This window comes from Pelecanus crispus, chromosome 10 (genome assembly GCF_030463565.1).
Source record: "Pelecanus crispus isolate bPelCri1 chromosome 10, bPelCri1.pri, whole genome shotgun sequence".
Lineage (NCBI taxonomy): Eukaryota > Metazoa > Chordata > Aves > Pelecaniformes > Pelecanidae > Pelecanus > Pelecanus crispus.
This window is the reverse complement of record NC_134652.1, coordinates 20,475,125-20,500,978: the sequence shown is the minus strand read 5'-3', so window position 1 is coordinate 20,500,978 and position 25,854 is coordinate 20,475,125. Positions and strand designations below refer to the sequence as shown.

At 41.2% G+C, this 25,854-nt stretch overlaps 1 protein-coding gene across 3 annotated transcripts; it reads left to right on the top strand.

Moving 5' to 3' along the window:
• The first annotated feature begins 2,287 nt into the window (after positions 1-2,287).
• STAMBPL1 (STAM binding protein like 1) lies at positions 2,288-25,627 on the top strand. 3 transcript variants are annotated; one of them, XM_075717883.1, is made up of 11 exons: positions 2,288-2,323; positions 13,544-13,738; positions 14,645-14,862; positions 16,293-16,368; positions 17,712-17,807; positions 19,192-19,546; positions 20,159-20,283; positions 21,171-21,308; positions 21,934-22,046; positions 23,632-23,731; positions 25,331-25,627. In XM_075717883.1, exons 2-11 carry the CDS (start codon positions 13,655-13,657, stop codon positions 25,385-25,387), a joined length of 1,362 nt encoding a protein of 453 aa, XP_075573998.1. In that variant the 5' UTR covers positions 2,288-2,323; positions 13,544-13,654; the 3' UTR covers positions 25,388-25,627. The 3 variants fall into 3 exon arrangements, with proteins under 3 accessions (XP_075573998.1, XP_075573997.1, XP_075573999.1); XM_075717882.1 differs by lacking the exon at positions 2,288-2,323 and adding an exon at positions 9,323-9,431; XM_075717884.1 differs by lacking the exons at positions 2,288-2,323; positions 21,934-22,046; positions 25,331-25,627 and adding an exon at positions 9,323-9,431 and having other exon boundaries at positions 23,632-23,694.
• The last annotated feature ends 227 nt before the right edge of the window (positions 25,628-25,854 follow it).

Sequence of the window (25,854 nt, the reverse complement as noted above, 5' to 3'; positions counted from 1 at the left end):
GAGCTCTAGGTCTGAACGGAGCGGGAACAGGATCAAGAATTCCAGCTTAGGTAAAGAGGAAGTGAGCGCCTCTTTGAACTGTCTGGAAGCAAAGCCCTTCATCTCTGCTCTCACTCACACTTCTGCAGCACCACCTAACATTCAGACAAGATGCACGTGATGAACCTGACTGCATGATGCTGCACAAAACATACAGTGGATGGGAGGGAAAACAAAGAATCGCAACACCAACCTCCTTCTACCCTCACCAGTGGTGCCTTTTCCCTGCCACAGAATCAGGGCTAACCATGAACTAACTCATATTCTCCATGAACCAGAGCACATGGCTCTGTCCAGCTGCAGAAAGGAACAGGCAGACGCTGGGGTCTGTCCTTTCTGGGTAGAAGAATGAAGAGGGATCTAGCAGTTCCTCAAAACCTGGTTATGTGGACACAGGTCTGAGATTAAGCTCACTCAGCTTGGAAGCAGCCACCAAGGGGCATTCCAGGATATCAAGTGCAACCTTCTCTAGAGGGCCTTCTTGTGCTGTGCAAGAAGAACCTGCCACAGACACACCCTGCAAGAGGTTACAGGGAAGCATTCAGGTCAGTGACCAACACTGCTTGGGAAAGAACACACTGTGCAGTGTCTTCCATACTGAACACCTAAGTCAGCCTAATGTTCAACCTAACACCACCTCTGACCTAACCGAGTTTTACAAAGGATTGCCAAATTCTCTAATGGAAGACAACAATTTCCAAATGCTCATCAGATAGGCTCTCCACTTGCCAGAGTTACCAGCAACCAAATGCTATCTTCTTATTGCCATCCAGCGGGAAGGCAGTCCTGGAGTGGCCAGTGTCTAGAGACCAGGAACACTGACCCCTTAGACTTCCCCTCGGAAGACTGTTAGCTACCCAGACAACATCCTTGCAGCATTGTAAGGGTCCCTTGCATCTCTGCTTCAGGACAGGATTAACCCGACAGCCCCACGGCACACAGAGAAAACCCTCCATGGCATAGACGAGCACGAGCCTGTATTTGTAACACTTTCAACAAACTCAGGGAACAACCGGTGTTGCATGAAAAATCCACGAGTACAAGGTAGTGTTAAAACAAATAGGATTTTTGTTGCTTGCCCAAATCAGTCCCTCCTGTTCTTAAAGCCAGGACCAAGACCTGCTGCTCCACCCCACAGCCACCAGCACCAAAGGTGGGATGCCAGGCACCCAGAACCATTGAGCCACACACACAACGAAAGGAAGGAAAAGAAATGCCCTTACTGCGCCTGGGGGTGCAGGATGAGCTAAATACAAGTATCTTAGACCATATCTAGACTTCCGTGTCCAGGTTTGGGCCCCAGGAAAGACGTCAATATGATCAATATCTGCTGAGCAAGTTCAGCAGAGGGCCGCCAAGAAGGCCATCCAAACTTACCATGGAGCAACTGCTGCGCTGGCTAGACATTCCTAGCAGAGACCTGGGCCAGCCCGCTGCACTGCACTGCACGGCCTCCGCAGAAACCCAGGCTGAGCTTCTCTTCCTACCACAAACCCCTACCTCCCCTGCCTTCGGGGAGAAAGTCCCCTCCTCTCCAGCGACCCCTCTTCCCAGGTACCGCTGTCCCATACCCACCACCGCACCTTCATTCCAACCTTCCTCCTCTTCCTCCTTACCCGTAGACACCTTCCTCAGCACCGGTGCTAACGCTTTTCCCCTCGGTTAGCCTCACCCCCGGTGCAGATTAGCCCAGGTGAGGCGTGCGTGCCCGCCGGTACCCGAGGAGGCGCGGACTTACTTCAGCCGTGGCCGGACTGACGCCGGGACGGCGGGAAGCGCCGAGGGGACACACGCCGGGTGGGCGCGGGCCCCGCTGCGGGATGGCGCCGTGGGCTGCGCTCTGCCCTCGCCCGCCGCCTCCCCGCGCGGCCGTTGGGCTGCAACGGCGGCCCCGTGCGCGCGGCGGCGCCCGCGGCCGCCGGGCTGTAGCGGCGGGCGGCGGCGGACCCCGCGGCGCAGAGCGGGACGCGGCCACGCCGCTCGCCCCGGCGCCGCGCAGGCTCCTCCCTTCGCCCCGCACCGTAACCTGGGCCGGCTGCGGCGGCGCAAGGCCCTCGGCTCGGCTCCCCTGCGCGGCGCGGCCGGCACCTGCCGCCCCGCCCGCCGCTCCTGCGCAGGGCGCCCAGGGCACCGGAGTCCCGGCGGGGCGAGGCGAGGCCGGGCGGCGGAGGCCCAGGCCGCCCCGCCGCTCCTGCCTCCCCCCCGCCCCCCGCGGCGGGGCGGGCGCCCCTCGCTTTGTCTGCAGCACCGGCCGCCGAGGCCGCTCACACGGATGCGAGACCCGGTAAGCAGCCGCCGCCTCCCCCGCTCCGGGCGCTGCCTCCCCGCCTCCATCCCGCCGCTTTGCGCCAACGGTCCCTGCGGGCAGAGGGAGAAAGAGGTGGCGCCGGGCCGGGCCGGGCCGGGCCGTGCGCTGCCGCCGCCGGGCCCGGGGAGCGGCGGGGGCCGTGGCCGGAACGGGCTCCGCCAGCTCCGCTGCCCCAGCCGACGTCGCCGGTGCGCGATCGGGCCGGGCCGGCCCCGCCCCGCCCCAGGTGTGAGGTGCCGCGATGCCCGGAGGCCCGTCGCGGATCGCCCTCCTCCGCGCAGGGCGGACCTGTCCCGAAGAGCAGCCCCAGCGGGGTGCGCCTCGGGGCGAGGGGGGGCAGGGGCAGGGGCAGGGGCAGCTCCGGGTGCGCGGCTGCAGCGTGGGCGGGCATCGGGCTGTCGCTGGCGGCTGCGGGGCGTGCGGGCAGGCGCGGGGGGCAGCGAGCCCGGGCTGGGTAAAGCTGCTGGTTTCACTGCGTCTACAAAAATAGGCGATTATAGTGCGGTGGGGAGCAGAGTTCAGAATGTTACCGCGCTTCGGAGAGAAGCTGAGCTTATAGGGGTACTCTAAATAATTTCCGTATACATGTGAAAGATTGTCATCGGAACAGAAAGTGAAAGAATGTAAAAAAAGAAGAAATCGCCTTCGCTAGGCATCTGTAACTCAGGCTGTTTCTGCTCATGTACCTCATTTTGTACCTACCTCATTCTGACCTCTGTAGCATCTAAGGCGTCCCTCCGATGTGCGCCGAGGAATGTAATTCACCTCTCTCGCACGTGGATGCACTGTCTTGTTTCAGAAGGGTGGCAAAAAGTCTTTTCTGTGGAAATTCCTCTTGGTTTGGAATTCTTTTTATTTAATATGCACGTGGTTCTGAATACTCGTCTGAGAAGTCATGGGCAGGAAAAAACCCACCTTTTACTGAGAATGGAAAGCGGTGAGATTGAGGTCTTGGATGGACTGTAGTTCCCAGGGAGTTCATTCCTCAAGCGAAGACTCGATTTGAGAAAGTTCTGTCTTCACAGAAGTGGGTTTTGTCCTCATTGCAGGCTCAAGTGGTTGACTGTCCAAAGACGTAGTTAGCATATATTTGATAAATTGCCTTAGACCATCAGGTCCTAGAAAATAGGATACAGTCTCAGAACTTCATGAAATATTCCTAGGAGAACTGAGTCCAGGTTTGTTGTTGTGGGTGTTACTGAGGCAATATATTGTGTTACTCTCTAACAGCTGGATTTTCTGACATGTTAAATGCATTTCTGCCTGGTATATTGCATGTCTGGGTGCTAAAGGTATGAGTAACTAAACCAAAGGCCAGTGTTGACAAGTCCAGAGTTTCATAGATCACAGTAGGGTGTAAGAAACATTCCTTCCAAATTCTGTGTAATTTTGTAGGTACAAATTTCATAGTTATGGGGTTTTTTAATAGTATTTTAAATGGCTGTAAGTGCCGGGGGGGGGGGGGGGGGGGCATATTTTGTAGTCTTTAGTTTAAAAATAGGGTTCAGTGTCTTGATCAATCCTGCAATCATGTGTATTACTGATATTGCTGTGGGGATACTGTGAAGGCATTTCTCATGTGGTTTTCTTTATGTGCATGAAGTACACTCAAGGTCAGGCCTTAAGGCATTTCCTGGAAGTTAATCACCAAGCTGAGGAAGAGTATAGCTCAAGGTGAGGGTTGTCATGAAATCTTCAGCTGCTGAGCGAGTGGCAAGGTGACTTATGCATGAAGACACTGAGCAAATGCTGTATAAAAATAAATATTTGGTCTCTGTTTGCTGGACTTGTATGCATAGTATATTTTTTCTGTTGTTTTCTGACTCCTGAGACTTTATTTCTGTGTCAAAGATTACATTTCCAGTTTGTGTTCTGAAACTTAGTTTGCTTCCATGTAATGAAAGTCTTTGTCTATATCCTTTTAATAAATATTTAATAGTTAGATTCCCATGCCAGAAAACATATTTTTCTGGTCATAGTTTCCATTATAAATAGAAGTATCAGTCCGTGAAAGCAAATGGTCTTGCTTGTACAGTTCCTGAATGATCCATGTGTAGTGGCTTAGTGCTGTTGTTGCATAGGCATCCCTTTTATAAAAATCCAGCATTTTCAATCTTACGTGGATGATGATACCTCATCGTAGTGCTGTGAATCAGGCACCTGCTCAGACACAACCCGTTGCCTACCACTTCCTACTGGCAGCTCTAGATGACTCACAGTGCAGCACACAACATACGGAATTGCATTAGGGAAGCTGTGGGCTCACTACATAACCAACATAGAAAACATCTTCCTCTTTTAGCATCTCTGAACCACTGTCAAAAGGTCCTCAGAGATGTCTAGCTCTCTCCATTGATATGGAAAGGAGCTTGGATAGGCTGCAAAGATCATTGGACTCATCCTGAAGGGAAAAACAAATCATTTGGAAATAGGCTCAAAGGTAGTCTCTGCATCTGCATCTACCCATCCTTTACTGGGATGAGTAGCCTGTTGGCCTGCAAGTGTATAAAATGTTAGCCACAAATCATTGCGCTCAGCTTTGGTATTTTGGATAATTCAGCTGACTTTCAAGCAGCCCTGTGAGCTGACTGGTTTACAGTCAGTGCTGCTATAAAACATGTGCTTGCTATTGTCAATCTAAGCGAACTTACAAATGAGACATTATTGTAAATATCCAAATAGAAAAAATGGTCTAAAGCACACTGAATTCTTCCTGTAGAGCCAGGCATTCCTGGGCTTTTTTCCCATCTGCTCATAGCATGAGACATCCTGAATCGTCTAGGATAGGGCAGGAGGTCAAAGACTTCATTATGAAGTCAACTAACTGTATTATCTTAGTATAAGCATCGTACTGGAGAAACATGCCAGGTTAACTGGTAGTTATTTGCACTGGTTGACCACACTCTGTCCTGTAGGTAATACCATTACCAGTTTTTTACCTGCACTTTGCTTACATACCCATTCATGTACAAAACAGTCACAATCCATTGAACTAATGCCCCGAATTATTTTTTCTAGATTTGAGACCACAAGCCAAGCTTGCTTGTTTATAGGCAATTTAATAGACTTCAGATGAACTGTGAATTTGTATGTCAGAAATGTCAACTAAATTTAATTCCCCTTTTTTTTGTCACCTACATTATGAACAGAAATTGATGGTTGCAACGGGTTACTCACCCAATTAATAAAAGTCCGCATTAGAGGTTATGGAGTCTGAAAGGGTAATAAAATTAAGTAGCAAATATTGCCCAAAAAAATCATTGCCTTTTAAAGGAAGAACAGGAAGGTTCTTAAGCCTTCTATCCTAGTGGGACTTTGCCTCTGAGAGAAATAGGGCTACAGGCAGAAAAATCTGTGAAACCTGAGGATTTGCAAGGAATCATACTTTCTTTGTTTCTTGGAAACCTATGAAGTGTTGCAGACCTCTGTGCTGATTTTAGCCTCTCATTTGTTTCCCTTAGCAACACAGCTTCTTGTCTTCATGGTGGAAGTTAGTTTTGTCAGTGATGTTATGTATTGCAGGTATCTCTCTTTTCAGCATTTCAGCTGAATCATCAAAGAACATATTATATAACAACAGCTATTTCTTTTATTTCTGCCCTCTTCTGGCTTAAAGTGCCTTGGTACACTAATCTTGACAGGGAATTATTGTGGATTTCCTAAAGGAAGGAAATGGCACTGGTTTTCTACACCAAGTCTAGAACATCCTTTTGGTGGGTCACTGGAAAGATGCTGTTCTGTGTCGCATAAGTGTATTTCAGTGACTGCCTAAGGCAGCTATTGATTGTAATCCAAGACATTCTAGCACTGGTGATACTTTATGCATTATGTTAAAAATGCTTTTCTGCTGAAACTGAATGGGTTTAGCAAAAAAGGGAGAGGGAAGGAGGGATTGTGTTTTGTTTTGACACAAGAAACCACAAGAGAAAGAAATGTCAGCAGTTCACAGATGCATGTTTAAATGTTCAATATTTCCAGTGTGGTTTTCAGCACATTCTCTTAAATGTGACTACTATCTTTGTAGACAGAGCATATTAATTAATCTGATAGTGAGCCATCACCTACGTATACAGCTCAAATGCATAGGGTTATGTTGTAGTAGCATGGACATACTAGATCTTGACTTCAAAACAGTTTGCATACAAATGAATGAGAAAATAGGTGAAGGTCAGAGTTCTCTGTGCTCTGAAGCAATGGGAAAAGCCTGTAGGTTCTACATTCATATTTTCTGCAGGGAGTAAGAGTAATGTTTTTGCATGTGTCATGTTGGACATTATCTGCATATCATAGTGGTTTATCAGAGTCTTAGCAGACCCTGTAGCAATCTAATTTTATTGATGTAGCTTCTTAATGAAGTAATGTTTGTGTCTGTTCCAAAAGGAAAACTGTCCCTAGAAAACAGCCAGTCAATGATATTCAAGTAGCTATATTAACTAACTGCAGTCATCCAAATATTCACAGAACGACTTTAAAAGTCTTCAAATAATTGTTCTAACTCTTTTTTTAACTGTGGGAAAACAGACCCTTGTGTGACCCATATTTTCTTTAGACAAAAATAAAGCTCAGTGTTGTGATGTAAGATACAGCACTGAGTGATGTAACCGTATGGGCAAGACTTGGGTTTGGCATATCTGTACATGGAGGATCTCCTCTGCATGTGATTTCTCCTTCTCAGTACCCAAGCAGGTGAAGATGCTGCTGTCTGCACACCACTGACACAGTCTGCAGAGAGACCTCTAGGCAGTGTGCTGGGAGGTGGGTGGGACTGGTCCTTCACAGCAGGTGAAAAAGGGGATATAACCTTGACCCATTTCTAGGAGACGTGATTGTATAGCTCAGCAGCTGCCTCTGGGAGCTAGTGGAGCCTGGGAGGAGGTCTTGGCAATACTGTTTAAACAGAGCCATGGAGCTAAGGAACAGTGTTAAATTATGAATCGCTACTGAGACAGGCTTTTCTAGAGCCAAGCTTAGTAGCTCCTACTATGAAGAGCAACTTCTCCATTCAGAGATGTGGGGTTCTCAGCAAGCAGTTCCTTGTGGTGCTTCTTTTCATCAAAAGGCCATTCTGATGTTTTTGGTTGATTGGGGTTTTTTTTCTTTGCACAAGAGAATGATCTTGCCATGACATTCAGTGCTTTGTTGTTTTTTTCCAGAAGAGACTACTTACTATACTAGCTGAATCACTTGCTGTAACGATGAATGGTTGTTTCAAAAAACATGTTGACAGATGAACATGCTGTTTCTTTTTGGAGAGAACCAACAGAAGGCAGTGTGCTATTTAGGCTGGTTTTCAGCATATTTTATATCAAACCCAAGTGTGTGTATAAATAATTATGTGCTGTGCCAAAACGTGGCCTGGCATTTCAAAAAATGCTGAATGAGTTAGGTGCCTGAATTTCTAGCCTATTTTTCACCAAATTCACTTGAACATCCACTTCAAAGTACAGAAGTACAAGTATCTGCATCATGAGTGTCTTACTGGCATGAAACAGTCCTTTATCTTCATTTGGCAGTCACTGGATGTGCCCTATTTCAAGTTTGAGACAGTTTAGTTCCATTATGAGTAATTAAAAGGTGGGGTTTGCCTGCTTATCTGGCTATTTTAATAAGAACGGACCCCTTTATGGTTTGAGATGCATCTTTATTCTAGGATTCTATAATCATCACACTTCACAGTACAGTAAAACAGAGTATTACTGTTTTAACTTTTCATGATGATATTAAAGTAAGCTTTTTCTTATCATGGGATGAATGCAGAACTGTACTCTCAAGAGTAGTTTGTAAAAAGTGGAACTATACCACATTTTAGCTCCTATATTAGCAAATATTTCTAGATGTACTGTAAGGATCCTGATCCCAATGAACTGAAGAGAATGATTTTCATGGGAACCACATCTGGGCTTTACATTCCATCAAAAATTCAAACAAAAGGATGAGTATTTCTGAAATAATCCACTATTAAAAATATGCAAAGAATAAATCATTGCTAATGCCCCAAGTCCCTGTTATTCTTAACAAAACCTAAGCTTTGAATGAAAACAGTGCTTTGGAAAATTTTACCAGTGATGTCTTTAATGCAGTTTTTTTAGTAAGACCAATAGTCAAAATATTGACTACTGTTGCTGACAGCAGTGAAGTCAGTGTGTTATGACTAATTTTCACGGAATTTAAAAATATGTTACAAAGGGGAAACTAATGTTTCAAAGTAACCAATAACAATGTTTCAAAGTAACCAATAACAATGTTTCAAAGTAACCAATAACAATGTTTCAAAGTAACCAATGTTAGAAAGTGAAAACTAATGATTAAACCAATACTGAAGTTAGGCAGTTATTTATAAATCTAAAAAGCTCGTTCAACATTTTAAAACTTCTTCTGAAGAACTGAAGAAGCAAAAGCAGCCTTAAAATGATGATAAGAAGTTGAAATTCAGTCCTCATGCTCTCCAGTCAGCTGGTTTCTGGGAGGTACTGGTACTCTGAGCTCCAGTTTGTGGCTGTATTCTCCAGAAAGTTTAAGCAGCGCAACTCCCACCGGGGTACTGCCAGTCACTGTGGGCAGCCTTTGGCAGAGCATGGTCCTGCTTGGCTTTGTTGTCTTTGCTGGTACAGTCATCTCAAACAGTCAGGTTGTATTGGTGAAGGAGATATACTAAACAGACACTGCAGAGCCTGTCATAGGAACGCATGAAGGCCGATAAAAGCTCGCTCTGCCCAGACTGTGAGCTGACTCCACACAAGGCGTTGCAAACACAAACTGTGTAACTTAAATAGTTCATACTGCACTTGGGCTGATAAGCCTTGCTGTGCAGCCATGTGTGCTGCCACAGAGCACAGTTCTGTAGCTTGCAAACTTAGCTGGGTCACACCTCTCAGGCTCTGACCACAGGCGGAGTGTCTCTTGTTTGTCCACATCCATCTGTCCTGGCAATTGTCTGAAACATGCCAGCACACAGCAAGCTGTGAGGGCATTGGAGAACTTGTGATGAATTATGATATTATACCTCTTGGAAAACTGTGAGAGTTTGTGTATGCATTCTCCAGATCTTCTCATACCACCTCTGCCTTATTAGCCTACTCTTGAGGTACTTGATATGTCTTGATATACTTGTTCTATCTTCACGTACCACTATTTGCATATACTTTTGAGTTAAAATTGCTTTCTCTGTTTTTCATTTCCCTGGTACTTGGCACCATGTTTGTTAGCCTGAACAGAAAGAATGACTTTCAATGCCATTTAAAATGCTGATTTTCTCACTTTGCTCTATTTCCTGTGGCTGAAGGCCTTTGATTTAATAAAGCTGGATTTTACAAAGGATTAATGCTTAGTATGATAAGCTGGATCATATAGGAAAACAAGTGGGTTTTGAGGAGGAAATGGGATTTGGTGAGGAGTGCCATTATGAATGAAATCAAGAAAAGTTTCTTAACTATTGAGTGGTTGTTAACTTCTTATATTCTGATAATGACTGTCAGAAAGTTCATTATTAGAAAAAGCTTGATTTGCATGCTTAATGTCCAGATATTTCTTCTTGATCAAACATTACTTAAGTCCATCTAAGCTAGTTGGAATGCCTGAAATTGTAAAGCAGGAAAATGCATCTTTAATCTTAGAATTTAGAGCACTTTGCACTCTAATATACTAAGACAGCTCCAAGCTAGCATTGCTACTTCTCCCCTGTGGCTGGGGTTGGCGTGCAGTTTACTGTATTAGCATAACTATTTTGTTTATTTGAATATAATTCATTTCAGTTTCACAGACAGGTTTGATATTTGAATTTCTCTTTGCTCCTGTAGAGTGAAATATAAGTGTATTTCCAGAAGACAGAGAGGCACTCATCAGGACTGGGTAATTCTTGTAGGCACTGCACAAGCTCTTAGGGTGCATTTTCAAAGCCAGCTCATATCAACCTAGGACAGCACTGCCTCAGTAAGGGGCAAGTCTGTCTGTTTTGCTGGCTTCATGTTTCAGCCTCCTCCCTTGCATTCTGAGTTTGAGAAGGAAGGAAGTAATTTTAAAAGTCCATTTGATTTTACTTTGGATCAGCTACAACTTGCCTTGAAGTCAACGATGTCAACAAAGTGGAAGTACAAAGAAGTATGGTGGGGGTGAGGGGAGCCCCTTGGCCGTATGTTGGCCTTTGGCCAGCTGAAGGCGGTTGTGAAGCTGCGCCACGAGGAACATTATACACAGAGGCTTTCCAGGGAACTGGCAGACATGCCTCTGGTGGTGTTTTTAGTAAAGCTTAACTTTCTGCACTTTAGTAGTTTATAATTCTGGCCAGTGTGTCCACGTGTTAAGGATAATAAATTGGAGTGCAGTCATAAGGCAGTCCACATTCTTTTTAGGATTTTTTTTTTTTTTAAATTATGCCGCCACCTGTAATAGCTAATATATTTGAGTCTTATTTGACATTTTTGTAAAAGTAATACAAATTCAACATAGTAGTTCTTCTTTATTTACAGTGTCTGTTTTTAATGGGCTCCTGAAACAAAATTTTAAAAGTCAGTTTCCTCTTTTATTTGCAACGATTCTTCTGCTAAGCTCTTGCACTGTGCCTTGACTCATGCTCTCTGTAGAGCTTCTTCATCCTTTCAAAGCTCTGACATGATTTTAAGGAAGTGTGAGTTTCTGCTGTTACCAGATGTCTCCTCTTTAAAATACCTGCTGTTACACTTTTTTTTTCCTTATTTTTAATGCTTCTTTAAGTTGAAAAACATCACTTAAATTACTTATATTTATAACTTTAATATTCTTGGAGGCAACCAAGATGAGAAATATTTGCAAGTAAAGGGTTCCATGATGTCTCCCTGTGCCAGTTCCAAAGAGATTTTGGCTGAGGGATACCATAGGCTTCCTTAACAAAAGACCTCTTCGGGAATACTGTCCCCCCTAAAACCAAACCAAAACACCAGTTCGTGGCTTTTGTGTTTCCCATTCGCTGCACTAATATTTTTCCACTTGCCTATCAGCTAGGCTGAAAGGTCTTCAAGGTGTGGTAATAGTTGAAAGAAGCATATAATCCATATCCTATGTCCTCCATAGGGAAACATCTCAAAAGCATTCTCTTAAGTGTCTATTTCCTCACTAGATTTTGGAGAAAGTCTGTTAGGGAGAAAGTGCTTGAAAAGCAGTTGTTTGCTCAAAAGCTGCTAATTGAAATAGGGAATTGAATAGAAATAAATTTCTGCACCCTTTACTTTAGCGATGGTGGTTTTTTGATAAATTGAATGACTAGAATATTTTGCAGTTTGTCATACTTGGATGCATACTTTAGACCAAAACCAGCCTTCCATTCAGCTATCATAGATTTCCCAGTTGCTTCTAGGGAAAATAAAAAAAAAAAAAAAAAAAAAGAAGATCCACAAGTGATGGATAAGTGAGTGAATAAAAGGTTTTAAAATATATGCTTTTTAGCTCTCAGATATTTTTCTTAATTGTTATTCCTGAGCCACACAGGGCATATGAATGTCGTGTCTCTTACTGAAGGTTTTATTTCTGCTTAGAATCTGAGCTGCAGGGTCAGAAGACTACTATGAGCCCTGTGCTGGCCAAGCTTTTAGCCCTCTCCTTTCGCAGTCTACCACATCTACAGTGGTCCAGCTGAAGAAGGGTTTCAGGTGGAACTAGCCATAAGGCAGTATGTTTCTTGGTGTAGGCTAAAGCAAAAATATTCATCTATTGTGGTCCCATGGGGCCTTTCTGCAGCCCATGAATAGGCAATGAGTAGGCTCTCCTGCCAAGCTGATCATTTACACCAGAGCTCCATGTACGTAAAATTAAATTGTTTGGAGAACTGTTTCCATTAGTGCTGCAACCACAACTAATGTTGATGTCTTGGGTGTATAAGCCATGCTCCCTTTTTTTTTTTGTCACAAATTGTGCAAGCATTTTGAATACCTTAATTTGAAAAAAAAGCAGGTCTTGAAATTGAATTCACAGACCTGTGACATACCTGACGATGAGCATAAAAATCTTGAAAATGGAAAACATGGGTATAAAGTCAAGCAAGAACATATTCATTGAGATTGGGAGGTCATGTGTAAAAGCAGAGTAAGATTTAATTAATAAGGTGGAATGAGTATACCAGTAAGGGCTTTTAGAAGTAAACCAGGATGATTACTTAATTTAATATCTCCTGTAATACTTGCACTAATTGTTAAAATTAAAGACTGATCTAATAGATACTGTTAGTTTTGGGGAAAAAAACTAGGAAGACCCAAATACAGAAATTAATACTTGAGAAATGCAGCCAGCTAAAAACACATTAGAGTTGTTTTTCTCTAACCCAGAGTCCTCTGGCCTCTAGAGAGAGGTGTACTGGGAAAATATCTTTGCTGAACCCACTCTTTATGCTTTTACAAAAGCATAAAGCATGTTTATTGCAATATATAAAGTGCCTTTGACTTTTAGGATCCAATCTGTTTAGATTGAGTGTACAGAAGTGAAAAAACACATTAGGAGCTTCATGTTCATATTTCCAGTGTAATTTAAATAATTCAGTTCCCTTTCAGGGGTTTGTTGGTTTTGGTTTTTTGTTTTTTGGTTGGTTTTTGTTTGGGTTTTCTTTTTTTTTTTTTTGCTGATGACCACAACATGTCTAAATGTTTCTTTCTTACACAGCTCTGAACAAGTAAGCAATTACTATCAGTTGATTGATCAGAGTTCATTGTATTTTGAGTGTTGTTGAAGTCACCAAGCTGTGCAGGTGGAACACGTGGTGCTTGAAATATTTTCTCTGCTTTACATTACTGATGTGAGTTTGTGTGCTAAGTTTTGGGTTGACTTACAGGCTTAGCAGCACAAAAGATGCCAGATTCACACTGTTTGTAAATATGTTTGTCAGAACATATGCTCAAGGAAACACAGATTCTGTGATTAGTCTTTGACCTTTTAGTTTTTCACTTAATGCTTGAAAGTTGGATTTTTTTGAAGTTGCTCTAAAAATTGTAAAAATAATTTGTTATATTGTGTTCTAATCCACTGTAATAACATTAGAACAGGTTAGCTAGGCCACAACTGTCCTATTAAGTCCCCATGCAGTCCCATTTTAAATTCTAGATGCCTGCTGAAGTTTAGATTATTATTAAATATGTAAGTCCTGTGATACTGAAGTGATGAGTGGGTGCAGGCGTGCAAACTTATGTGACATTTGAATGTCTTTCTGATCTGAATGACTTGTCATATTTTTTCCAGCACATGACCACAATCAACATATCTATGTTCAAGCTTCCCTTGGGCTAATAAACCCTGAGACGGCTGGCTGCAAATACTGAGCGCTGGATTGATACTGCCCTTTGCAGTCAGATGGAAACTTTGGAAGAAAAGAGCAAGCTCCTTGGTTTGCAGACAGAGAACAACATGGAACAACCATTCACTGTTAGCTCATTGGTACGTATTACAAAGAAATGCTTTAATGGCTTAGCACCCTCTCTTTCAAATAGGAAACAATTCAAGAGAGCTGTTTAGCAGTGTTGGCTGCCAGCTACAAGGGTCTTTTCCTGCATGTTGCCAGTTCCTTGCACGTTCTGCCTGTTGGTTTTGTTGGAATTTATTTTATTTCTATATATGTGGTTTATGGGGTTTTAGCTTGTTTCAGTGATCAGGTTTTTAAGAAGTTGAAGTGAACCTTTTGAATAGAAAGAATAAAAATTTTCATCAAAGAGGAAACAACTTGCAGTAGCCACTTATCTATCCACTTAACAGGAAGGTAATGATTATAATAACCAGATATGCTTCTTCAGTAGAGTTAGTTCTAACTTTTTAGGTTTTAACTGCCTCATTTGAAACTGGAAATGAACATTTGAAGTGAACTGTTGAGTGACCAGGGAAACTTACTGCTGTGTTAGCTGAACTATACCCAGCAGTCATACCCTATACATCATGTAGTAGGAGTCTGAGTATTCAGGCCCTCCACCAAATTATTTCAGTAACTTAAGGCAGAACCTTACAGAATTTCATGTGTGGGGGATTCTGAAGACGACACCGTTTGTGTTGCCTTTGATAATTTCTACAGGGGTTTACTTAATTTTATCCTAATTTTTTTTCCTGGGATTTTTTTTGTAGTTTGAGCATTTGGGGAGGGGGATAAGATCACTTCTTATTTGTAATTGCAATCACAATTGATTTGCAATTGAGAAACACATTGGAATGTTTCAGCTGTGGCTAGTGGTGGGGAAACCAGTGCCTATTTTGAGAAAAAAGCTGAAGATTTTCCTTGATTTTCTTGAGTGAGGTCACTTACTGAAAGTGAAACATAATACCTGGTTCTCTCTGCTAATCTCTTCTCTTTTTCAGAAAAAGCTAGTAGCTATTCCTGACCACACAGATATCTCTCTGACCCCAGAAGAGAGAGTACGTGCCTTAAGCAAACTTGGCAGCAATATCACAATCAATGAAGACATCACTCCGCGTCGTTACTTTAGATCTGGAGTAGAGATGGAGCGAATGGCATCAGTATATATGGAGGAGGGAAACCTGGAGAATGCTTTTGTTTTTTATAATAAGTTCATAACGTAAGAAAACATTTGTAGTCATTACAGCTTATAATTCTGAGTAAACTGAAATGAAGAGTTGCAGTGAAAATGGGGCACCCCTATGGATTAGGAGAAAAATGTTTAGTGTGTTCTTGCAGAATAGCTTTGTTCTTTGGAGATCTTTACTCTAACCACAGGCTCTATTATAATGTCATCTCAGCTGTTAGTATAGTAGTCCTATCCATCTGTTAACTGCCAGGTATGAACTACACGAATATAGGGAGGTTTAAGTTAACTGTATCAGGCTATGCTATGAGCACTGTTTCCCACAGATTATTCTGTATCTATCAGCATGTTGATTAAATACAGTGCATGGCTTAAAAAGCAATGTTTAGATAAGATTTCTGAGCCTTTAATAGTTACACCCTATGAGCTTCTACCAATCTTAAAGATGGTAGTATTGCACAGCACTTTAAAAATATGAAAAAATGGCTTTTTGCCTCTGTTTACTTTTCTTCCCCCAAAGGATTAAGTATAATTTATTGCTTCTTACAGGAGTAAGTGCAAAATCCACAATATGTGTTCATTGTATAATTATTCTCCCCACCCAAAAAAACCCCAAATCCAGACAGCTTTCATTACAACGCTTAAAATAGCCAGCTGAAAAATATATCAGTGGCAGGTTCAAACTTTTTAACTACCTAGTTTTGCTGTAGGATTGACTGGTTTGTTTTCTTACTTCTGAAAGGTTTTGGTTTATATGCATATTTTAAAACTTTTATAATAGGACACCTCCTTCCCTCCTCCCCCTTATTTGCCTCATACTCTGAAAACTAGACCAAATCTTTCTTATTCCACTTAATTTTAAATGTATGTATCTCTATAAAAAGAGGGTCTGCAGGTGAACATTGCACACATTGCTGAAAGAATGATAGCAGCTGTGTATTCCAAACTCTTTGCAACTGCATGTTGCCATAATTTAGATATTTAGGTAGGTTAATATTACTGCAGTTAGCTGTGCAGCTTGGTCTGGTGAAAATAAACTAATGGTAGTCAGTGTTGCATTCTGGACTTCCCATTTAAGATTCAGCATTTCAGCTAAGAACAGAAAAAGACAGTAGAAATAGGATTTATTAACACTGGCTAGGGTGGAGGGTGCTTCTGAGGGCTATTTTTAGGTGCTGGCTGCTAGTTAGTCCTTTTTTTTTAACCCAACCCAACTATTAATGAAAACCAAAATATATTCAGATGTAGAAAATAATCTCCTGTCATTACCCTATGTGTCCTATACAAGTCTATACAAGAATTTAGGTGTTGTTTTAAACAAATGAATGTGTAGAAACCTGCTCCAGGTTGTCTGGAACTCAGTGTTTAAGAGTGATATGAAACTGATTTTTCTGCAAACATAAAAGCTATTGTGGATATCCCTCTGGCTACTGAGGCAAACACATGCGTGTTTAATTTTCTAGGTTGTTTGTAGAAAAGCTGCCCAGTCACCGAGACTATCACCAATGTGCAGTACCAGAAAAACAAGATATTATTAAGGTAGGGTTATGGTTTCCTGGCCTTTAAGAAATGTTTCCACCAGAATCTGTCCATTCTTTCCCAGCACTCCTTTTCCCCTAGTGCACACATAGCCCACGGCAGCCACCACAGCTTGAATTTCTGATATCTTTCTACACTAGTCATTCATGTTTTATTTTGGTTTAATTACTTGATCATTACTGGAAATGAAATTATCGTTTTAAAAGGTAAACAAGAATGGTCTCTGAATAAGTTGGTAGATTGTTGGAAACACACGTACATCTATTTCTGAAAGTTTACATGTTAAAAATACGCTAATTTAATGGTACTTTGATTCTGGTCCCAGTTATATGAGTGGCTAATGGTCCAAACTGACTATAGTAAACAGAGGGAGAGAGAGATGGTATCCGTGTGGTATTTGCTTACCCTGCTAAATAATCAAATTATATTTTTGCTTTCTTTATTACCAAATATGTACTTGTTGTTTTACCAGATTTTTTCCTCCCTCCCCCCCCCCAGAGGAATTTCAAGTACAGCCTTATACTGAGCTTAAAACATCTGGAATTGTCCAATGAGTAGTATAAGTGTCTCTTTTGCTTTGTGCTGCCATATTTGCTTGCTTTCTCTACTGTTAAAGCTGAATAATGTCATATTCAAGGCCAAAATGCTTCATGCCAAATTTTGACTGTAGCCCATGATCTGGGAAAACATCCCTGTTGAGAAAGGGCATCTAACACACTCCTTCTTATGGTGCTCAGTAGGATTAAGTGCATGGCCTTGCCTGCCGCTTCTAAATTATTTTGTAATAGCCTCTGCATCAGTAGAAAACATAGGGCATTGTTTTTATTTTAGAAAATGCCAGGGCTGTCATAGGAAGCTACATTTGTAGCTACCCCTGCAAATAAACTAATTTTTTTCCAACCTAGAAATGGGCATATGCCGTCATATTTCTGTCCAGGGAGTCCCAGAGAAAAATGTGATGATCCTACCTGAAACACTGAAAGTTCGACTTAGCTTTTTTATAAATTACACCTACATCAAAAATGTTAGTCATCACACACCTATTAAACAAGACAGAGATAACAGATTGCCAGACAAAGGACTAATCTTTCCTTGAGATAAAAGTAGTCATGTCACAACTTTCAGTGATATAAATTAATATAGCTTTATTGAAAGCAGTGTACTACAGAAGTTTCGCAAGCTGATGATTTAGTGTGTATTTCTTCCTTTCTTTCCTAGAAGAGGTTTTGGGTTTTTTTTTTACTTTTTATTTTTTTAAATCTGTGCTACAGCTGAGTTTGTTTTCCAGGCAGTTCTTTTAAAAATGAAAAATAAACTTATCTATCTTTCTCCCCACCCCAAAGAAATTGAAGGAGGTTGCATTTCCACGGACAGATGAACTGAAGAGAGATCTTTTAAAAAAATATAACTTAGAATATCAAGAATACATGCAAAACACAGTAAGTTTCATATGGTTATTAAATCTTTGGTATGAAATTTTTTTTCTGTTACATAAATCTTCTTAAAAATTGCGCAGTAAAATGCCAGTTCTGCAAGAACATAGTCATTTCACAGGCTGCCTAGAATGACTTTTCACTTCTCAAAACCTAATCAGTTGGTCATTTGAAAATAAGTTAATACAAGTGTGTGCTTGGAAATAAATATGCTGTGGTATTTACATAATAAGTCTACAAATATCTGAATAGGTCTTCGGTACACTGATTTTGTTTTGAAGAGGATACTGTTGATACACTTACATGAGTATGTGGAAAAGGTCCCTTGGCTCTGAGTGTGCTCAAGTTTGAATTGATCCTCTTTGATTCTTTAAGTAACCATAAGTACTTGCAGCTTGTGTATTGAAGTCACTGAAAACAGGACCTGTGGTTTTAAAAACTTGTCTTGGAAAGAGCAGCTGAGAAAAACCACCTTTTCTCTCCTTCCCTTGTAATGGACCTAGAGAATTAAGAAAGGCGGGGGGGGACGGGGACGGACACGACACATAACCAAAACCAAACAACCCAACCCCCAGAGCCCATATTCCTGTCACCGATTGGTTTGATGCTTTCTTTCCTACTCTATTTTGTTCATGACATTTACAAAATTACTTTGCTCTGTTTTTTTCCTTTGCTTCTGGAGATATTTGATGCTCTCCTTTACTGGGGAGCAGGAAGAGCTGTTGAAACCTGAAGCTTCCCTTGCGGTTTGTGGAACAGCAGGTGGCCTGGGGGCAAGGGGGCATAGACCAGAGTGGAGAAGGCACCTAATGTGTCTGAGGCTGAGGAAGCTATGCACCAAAGCTGGGTTAAGCAATCCAGGGCAAACTGAGGAAAGAAAGTAGCAGGAGAAAGTTGACAAACCTATCCAAACAGCAGTGACAAGCAACAAAACCAGATAACCAAATGGATTATGAAATCTACCCAGAAAACCCCTGTGGTCATGGATCTCTTGTTGCATTGAAAATTGTAAGGGCTTATGCTTGTGTCTAGTCTCTCCATCATCACTGTGCTGAAATGTGGTTGGTTTGGTTTTTTTTTTTAATGAATTTATTATAAACGGGTAAGTGAGGCAAGTGCTATCACTACTGGAGAAAGAACACAAAGCACCACAGGTATGCAGATTGGAAGGTCTGTGTTAGGAATTCATTACTTATCATACTTCCTTCCATATCATACTACTTTTGGGGATATAATTGTATTTGCCAGTTCAGCAAACAGGTTCCAAAAGACTTACTTTTTAATGACAGGATTTGATGGGTTTATTAAACAATTAGTTTCCTTCTTTCCCTTCATTTTTTGTAGCTTTTTTTAGTGTTCTGAGAATGTCACTATTTTGCATATGTTTCAGAACAAACGTAAAACTGAATTTCTGAAGAAACTAGAGCATCAAAAGCTAATAGAGGCAGAGAAGAAACGAATCGCACATATGCGGCAACAGCAGCTTGAATCTGAACAGTTTCAATTCTTTGAGGATCAGCTTAAGAAGCAAGAGCTAGCTCGAGATCAGAAAATCAAAGAGAGCATGGTTATGTCTGAACAGATAGATGGAAGTATGCTGTCTTGTGTTTCTGTACCAGAGGACAGTTCCTTATCTACTGCACTGCTTGAGAAAAAAGAGAGCAGCAGCACATCTGGCTGTGCTGGACATTTGCCTCCAGTAAACCGGGTCTTACAGCCAGCGGCTACTTTAAGTGCTGTTCAGAGTAAGTGCAAAGATTTTTTTTTTTTTTTTTTTAATTTATCTGCTGCTTTGCTGCTTATAGCATATGCATATGTATTTATTCACCATGAGGAAGCCCACAGTGAAATAAGCATGAACAGGTTAATGTACACACGAGTTCCACAGCTTCTTCATTTTAAGAGAGGAGGTTAGTTGCACAGGTTCACATTTTCCAGCTGAGTACCAATAGATGGATCTAGAGATAGAGCCTTAGTGTTCCTGTGGAATGAAGTCTGAATCTTGCTGTGGAGTTTAAGGGAACAGAAGCAGAACCTGCAGTGGTTCACCCTGGAAAACCCTGGCCTGGGAAATGGTATCAGCTCACCCACCGTCACCTCACAGGCAGGCTAGTGAGCATGTCTCATGGACAGGGGACCTCAATTTAGGGTGAAGTGCTTGTGCTGTAGATTTATTCTCATTAGAAATCTGTGATGTGGTAAGTACAATTCTTTCATTTTTAATAATTTCCTGTAGCAGTGTATATTTCCTTATTTTAGGGAATTTCACTGTGTAAGCTGCAAATGCCTTTTTATCTCTCTCTCCTTTTTCTTGTTTGTGGTTTGTTTTTGTTTTGTTTTGTTTTGTTTTTTGTTAGCTCAATTGGCCGAAGCACTCAGAGGCGTCATTTTGCCCAGGGATCTCTGTCACAAATTTCTGCTGCTAGCAGAGGCAAATACAGTAAGAGGAATAGAGACATGTGGAATTCTCTGTGGAAAACTGGTACAGTTTAACCCTCGCATTTTTATGGGGAAAGGCATATTTGATAGTGCTGTATTTTCCTGTAATGTATCAATTTCAGAGCAAAAGCAGATCTAAACGATTAGTCTTTAATGTAATTAACTTAATATATTGTAACCTGAGTGGTCACTTCAGCAGCGCGGGCTTGCCTTATTGGGGAAACATTTGATCAAAGTTACACTGCTGTCATTATAAAATGTAGCAAGTTTTTCAGCACGCTGTACAATACAGGCTTTTTCGAGTACTTTCTCTGGCATTCATCTAAGGTAAGTGAGGTTTAGTTACAGGACAATGAAATATAAAGACTGTTAGAATCTACTGGAGTCATCAAATTCATAATGGCACAACAAAAAAGAAGAAGAAAATCCCCCCATCAAGCTGTAGAACATCCGGTTTTCAGGCTGTTTTTTTCCTTTGGCCTAGATAACACTTAATGTCCTTTCAGAGCAGGGAAAGATGTCATGGCTGATGCTGGCATACAAAGAATTTTAATGATGATGTCCAAGTGTATTTGAATTGTATAAAGAAAAAGAATAGCAAGAGTAGTAATGATCCAAGTTTCACAGAAAATTCTTACAGTATTCTCGAACCTCTTTTTTTCATCCTTTTAATTTTTTTAAAGGATATCCTTTTCACACTGGTCTCTGCGAGCATTTCAATCCAACAATCTCATGTTGTTACTAATGCTTCCTTATATGTTTTTATGCCAAAAAGCTAAGGCGTATTTTCAGGTGCAGTACGTGAGCATAGCTGCACTGGAATCAGTGGAGCTATGCTGCTTTGGTTTAGCTGATAGGCTGACATCTTTCAGATTCAGCATTTATTTATTAGTTATTTTGTTCCACTCTAAGTCAATGTTTGTTTTACAGACACATAATGAATTTACTATTACCCATGTAATAGTGCCAAAGCAATCTGCAGGACCAGACTACTGCGACATGGAGAATGTAGAAGAATTATTTGGTATTCAGGATCAGTATGATCTCCTCACTTTGGGTTGGATCCATGTACGTGTGACTCATAGATTCTGGCTTTTCTGTATCAGCTCTGCATACGATGTGAAAGAAACCTTGGAAATAACTGGAATAATCCAAATTAATTTGCTCACTTAATTCTAATTGTAGTGATGTAAATGAGTACTAATGTTCTCCACAGATGAGTATTTGTTAATGAAGTTGAGGCATTCTTTTGACACAATGGGCCTGCTTTTCCCAGTGCAACTTTTGTTTATGTTGATTTAGGGGTATTTTATTACTTTCTAATACCATTTATTTTTCTATTATATTCAAAATTGGGAGGGGGGTATTTTTTTTTTAAACTTTATATTAATTTCACTTTCAGGGATTTTGGACAATCAAGTCATTTTCCTTTGTCTTGTGCTTCATTCCACCTTTTTCCCCCCCATGATCAGAAAATTGCTTGTACATCCGGTTGTGAATGTGCCTCCATAAACCTCATACTGAAAAGCCACCCTAACAACATAGAATCTGGGTTAATAGGAACTTAAGAAACCAACCTGGGGAAGTACTGATGCTTTCACTAGTGACAAACTATTGTTCCTTCTTGAATGTATGTCGACCTTGATTTGTAAGGAATATTTCATGATGTTGAGTTTTCCCTTTCTTTTTGTAGACACATCCAACACAAACTGCATTCTTATCCAGTGTTGATCTTCATACTCATTGTTCTTATCAGCTAATGTTGCCAGAGGCCATTGCAATTGTTTGTTCACCAAAGCATAATGAGTGAGTTCTGATTTTTCTAAGTAATATTTAGATATTTTCCCCTGCTCCTTATCCTAAAATTTGATCAGATACAAACAGCACATCAGCTGGGATGAAGGGCAGGACTATTGTATTGTGAGTTTGTTTTCTGTAAATTGTTTAGACTTACATTCCAGTCAGTCTATATGCACAGTATTGTTTCTGGCTTCTCTCTCCTCCTCCCTCCCAGCTCCAGGTTTTAAATTTCATTTATTTTTATACTCCGCTCAAAGCAAGTAGTGATGACAGGAGCTGTTCCTCTGGAGACCTCATTGCCAGTGCCCTACCATAGACCTATCTTCATTCTGTCTGATGAGGAAGTGGAGGGGTTAGATGTATTTCTCTAGGACGATAAGAAAATTGCAGTTTGGGGAGTAGAGGGATAAAGATCACTTTTTTGATAATAAGGTCCTATTTTTGTATTTCATAAAATACAAACAATAAGTATCTGGAAAAACCTGGAACTGTGTAAGTATCAAAGTGAAGATTTATAATGGAACAGGTTGCCCAGAGAGGGTGTGAAGTCTACATCCTTGGAGATATTCAAAACCTGACTGGACATGATATGGTCCTGGGTAACAAGGACCGTGGCAATTCTGCTCAAGGTGATTCTGCTGGAGCAGAGGGGTTGGACTAGACAATCTTCAGAGGTTCCTTCCAGCCTCAATTTTGTGACTCTGCTTTGGTGTGCTTGGAGTTTCAAGGCCCCAGCACTAACTCCATTGTTTAGACTGCATTTCTTCAGCCTTTCTTTCTGGCCTTCTGCCCCTGTAGATCACTTCTATGAATCCCATTCTGGTTGCCTGATTTCCTGCATGGGCCATTCAGGTAGCAGAGCTGTAAATACAGATTGAGTGGCAAGTGCACAAGCACTAGGCTTTGTAACCCAGAGCACAATGTCTGCCTACCTTTTCAAATCTCTGGTGTTGCAAACTTCTTTCATAGTTTATGCTAATAACCTGTAACCAACTCTAACCTGTTGCTGCTATCTGTAACATCTATTAATCAGGGGCTGTGCTGTAGTTATTAGGTATTGATGTTCTTTACAGAAGGGTGAGTTTTCTAACTTTTTATTCAATACTCAAAGTGTTAGGTCGTACATATGCAGCAGTGCATTCCCTAGTGCTTTGTATTACTTGATAACCTAAAAGGGTGGGGAGGATGTGTATTCTCACTAGTCATTTACACAGCTAGCTTAAAGGCTGTTCTCTCTAAAGTTGTTCCTCTTCAGTGAGTGAAATGCAATCCCGAACACCTAAGTTTCTGGTTTGTATTTGTTCCCATATGAACTAACCTTGGCCCTTAATAGGCTAGCCTGCCTAATTGGAATAGCAACAGTACTGTGTTTTTTCTCCCCTTCCCCTCATCGCCTCTTTCTTTACAGGAATACAGCTCCCCTTGATTTCAAATGTCTTTAAGAATCCAACCCAGCCTTAGCTCCTGGGTATCAAAGGTTACTGAGTACCATTCTGTTGTCCTTCTGTTAAGCTAAGCAATTTGTATGTGAAACCTCGGATTTGTATTATGGGGCCAGTATGTAACAGTAGTTTCATCTTTTGCTTTCCAGCACCGGCATCTTCAGACTTACTAATGCTGGCATGCTAGAAGTTTCTGCTTGTAAAAAGAAGGGATTCCATCCACATACAAAGGAGCCTAGGTTATTTAATGTAAGTATGTAATCTGACATGTTTCTGACTATTCAAATTCTTGCCCATGGTTCTGCTGCAAGCAGAAATGATGGGTGTTTCAGATTAGGTCTCTTTGTACTTCCCCCTCCATTTTAATAATTCATTACCCTTACTTCATTGACCAAGGTAGACATCAGAATTCTACTTAAGCAGTCCATAACAAGCCATGAAATGAGTGTTACACACTGCTATTCAAATGGTGGCTAACCAGAGGCAGTTACCATCAGTCACCAGTTTTACCTGTTTTCAGAAGGAAAAGCCACAGTTTCAGGTGGGAGTTGTTCCTGAACTCTTCAGGTTTTAAACAAAGCATTCAGTTCATCTCCCCAGCTGAACATCCCAGCTGCTAAAAAGTGCAGCTATGAGTAGATTAAGCCCCACTTCCTTCATTGCCCATAATTTTCCCCCAGCTTCTCACAAGCCTTTCTCAGTAACTACCCTATCTTCTGATGTTTTAATAGCATAGTATGCTATAGGTATGGCTGAACAGTATAGTCAGTCAGAATTATCAGAAATGTCACTGTTGTCTGGAAAACAACAATCTCTGCCTTTGAATAATTACTTTTTAACGGGGGCTCATGTCAAATACAGAGCATCTCACATAGCTCAAAATAAACTGACTGAATGCAGAGACGTTGGAATTTACTTCTTTTTTTTGTAGGACTGTCAGAATTATTCCTCAAAAGAAGGAGAGGTTGGGTTTCTTTATTTTGTTTTGTTCTTTTATCATTGACTCTAGGGATAATGAGAAGGTAGTCCAACTCTGAAAGATTTTAAGACTTTTGTTCCAGATAGGCTTTCAGTGGTCCTTTACAGACTTAGGTCATGACTGAAGTTGTTATTGGCCACAGGAGCTCAGTTATACTCATCAGACACACTGCTGGTAACACATATCAAATGCAAATACCCTTTCAAGTACAATCCCCAAAACACATTGATCTTCCAACAAAAATAGTAAGATCATAGTCTCATTTCATGGAGGAAAAATATCAGGGGTGATAATACAGGAAGCTTCATGAAACCTGACTAGAACAATCCTAATCTGCATCTGTCTGGTTTCTGGTAAAAGCTCTTGTCCACAGACCCAAAACAAGTTGTTACTTTAGTCATGACTGTGTCTAAAGACACAGTGTCATCCTAAATGCTTTAAAAGAACATCATGTGGGTAGACATATTTGAAGCTACTGCAGGAAGAGAACAGAGTTCACGCTTTCCTTGCTGCTGTCCCCTATAACCTGTTCTAATGCAGCACACAACACCTTCACCCTTCATTTTAGGTGTCCTATGCTCTGATGCATAAAGGGTAGCACAGACCTATAATCCATTTCACAGGCCAAGCACTAAGCAATATCCTCTTTAGAAATTTATTTCTGATTGTATGTTGTAGTCCTTGCTTTATTCAGCAGTCTATACCTTTGACGGTCAGGTTTGCCTGCAAACAGGCACAGTGATAGGTACAAAGTTGGATAGATAGGCATAGTATTAAGCAGGCTCAGAAAATTAAAAGGAAACAATAGCTCTTATATGCTATTTTACTGAAACTGATTTCTGTGAGTAATGGGTTGACTTCTTCTGCAGCCATGTACCCATGTGGTTGGCAAAGACATAAAGATAATTGTGCTGGATCTGAGGTGATACAGATGGATGATAGCGATGTTGCTACACAAATGGCCAAAACAGAAAAATGGATTCCTGTTTTTCCTACATTTTCAGAAATTACTTTTATATTTATACATTTTAGATTGAATGGTTTGATATTTATTGCTCTAGCCTGTTTTGGAGTTATTTTGTTGCTCTGTCAAGATGGAGTTCAGTGGCACTACCCCTGAATCTGTAAACAAATCTCACCTATAAAACACAACAATAAAATGAACTTTAAACAACAGTAACTGTGTTGAAACAAGAATTGTTTCTTTTGTCACTTGTTGGCATCAGTTGCATTCTGAGAATTAGAGATTTTTAACAGTGGTTGGCTTTTTGTGACTTCCAGCTATGTACACCTCTTCATCGCTCCAGTGAATTTACATTATATATAGTAGAGTCAAATACATCAGTTTGGGCGATTCCCTCCTCCCCTGCCCCTGCCCGCCCCCCCCCCCCCC

Bases quoted from the DNA above. Each gene is read 5' to 3' on its own strand.
- STAMBPL1 (XM_075717883.1), top strand. From the start codon at position 13,655: ATGGAAACTTTGGAAGAAAAGAGCAAGCTCCTTGGTTTGCAGACAGAG. The intron at 20,284-21,170 runs GTACAGTTTAAC...TTTGTTTTACAG, and splicing joins GAATTCTCTGTGGAAAACTG to ACACATAATGAATTTACTAT. The intron at 23,732-25,330 runs GTAAGTATGTAA...CTTCTTCTGCAG, and splicing joins AGGAGCCTAGGTTATTTAAT to CCATGTACCCATGTGGTTGG.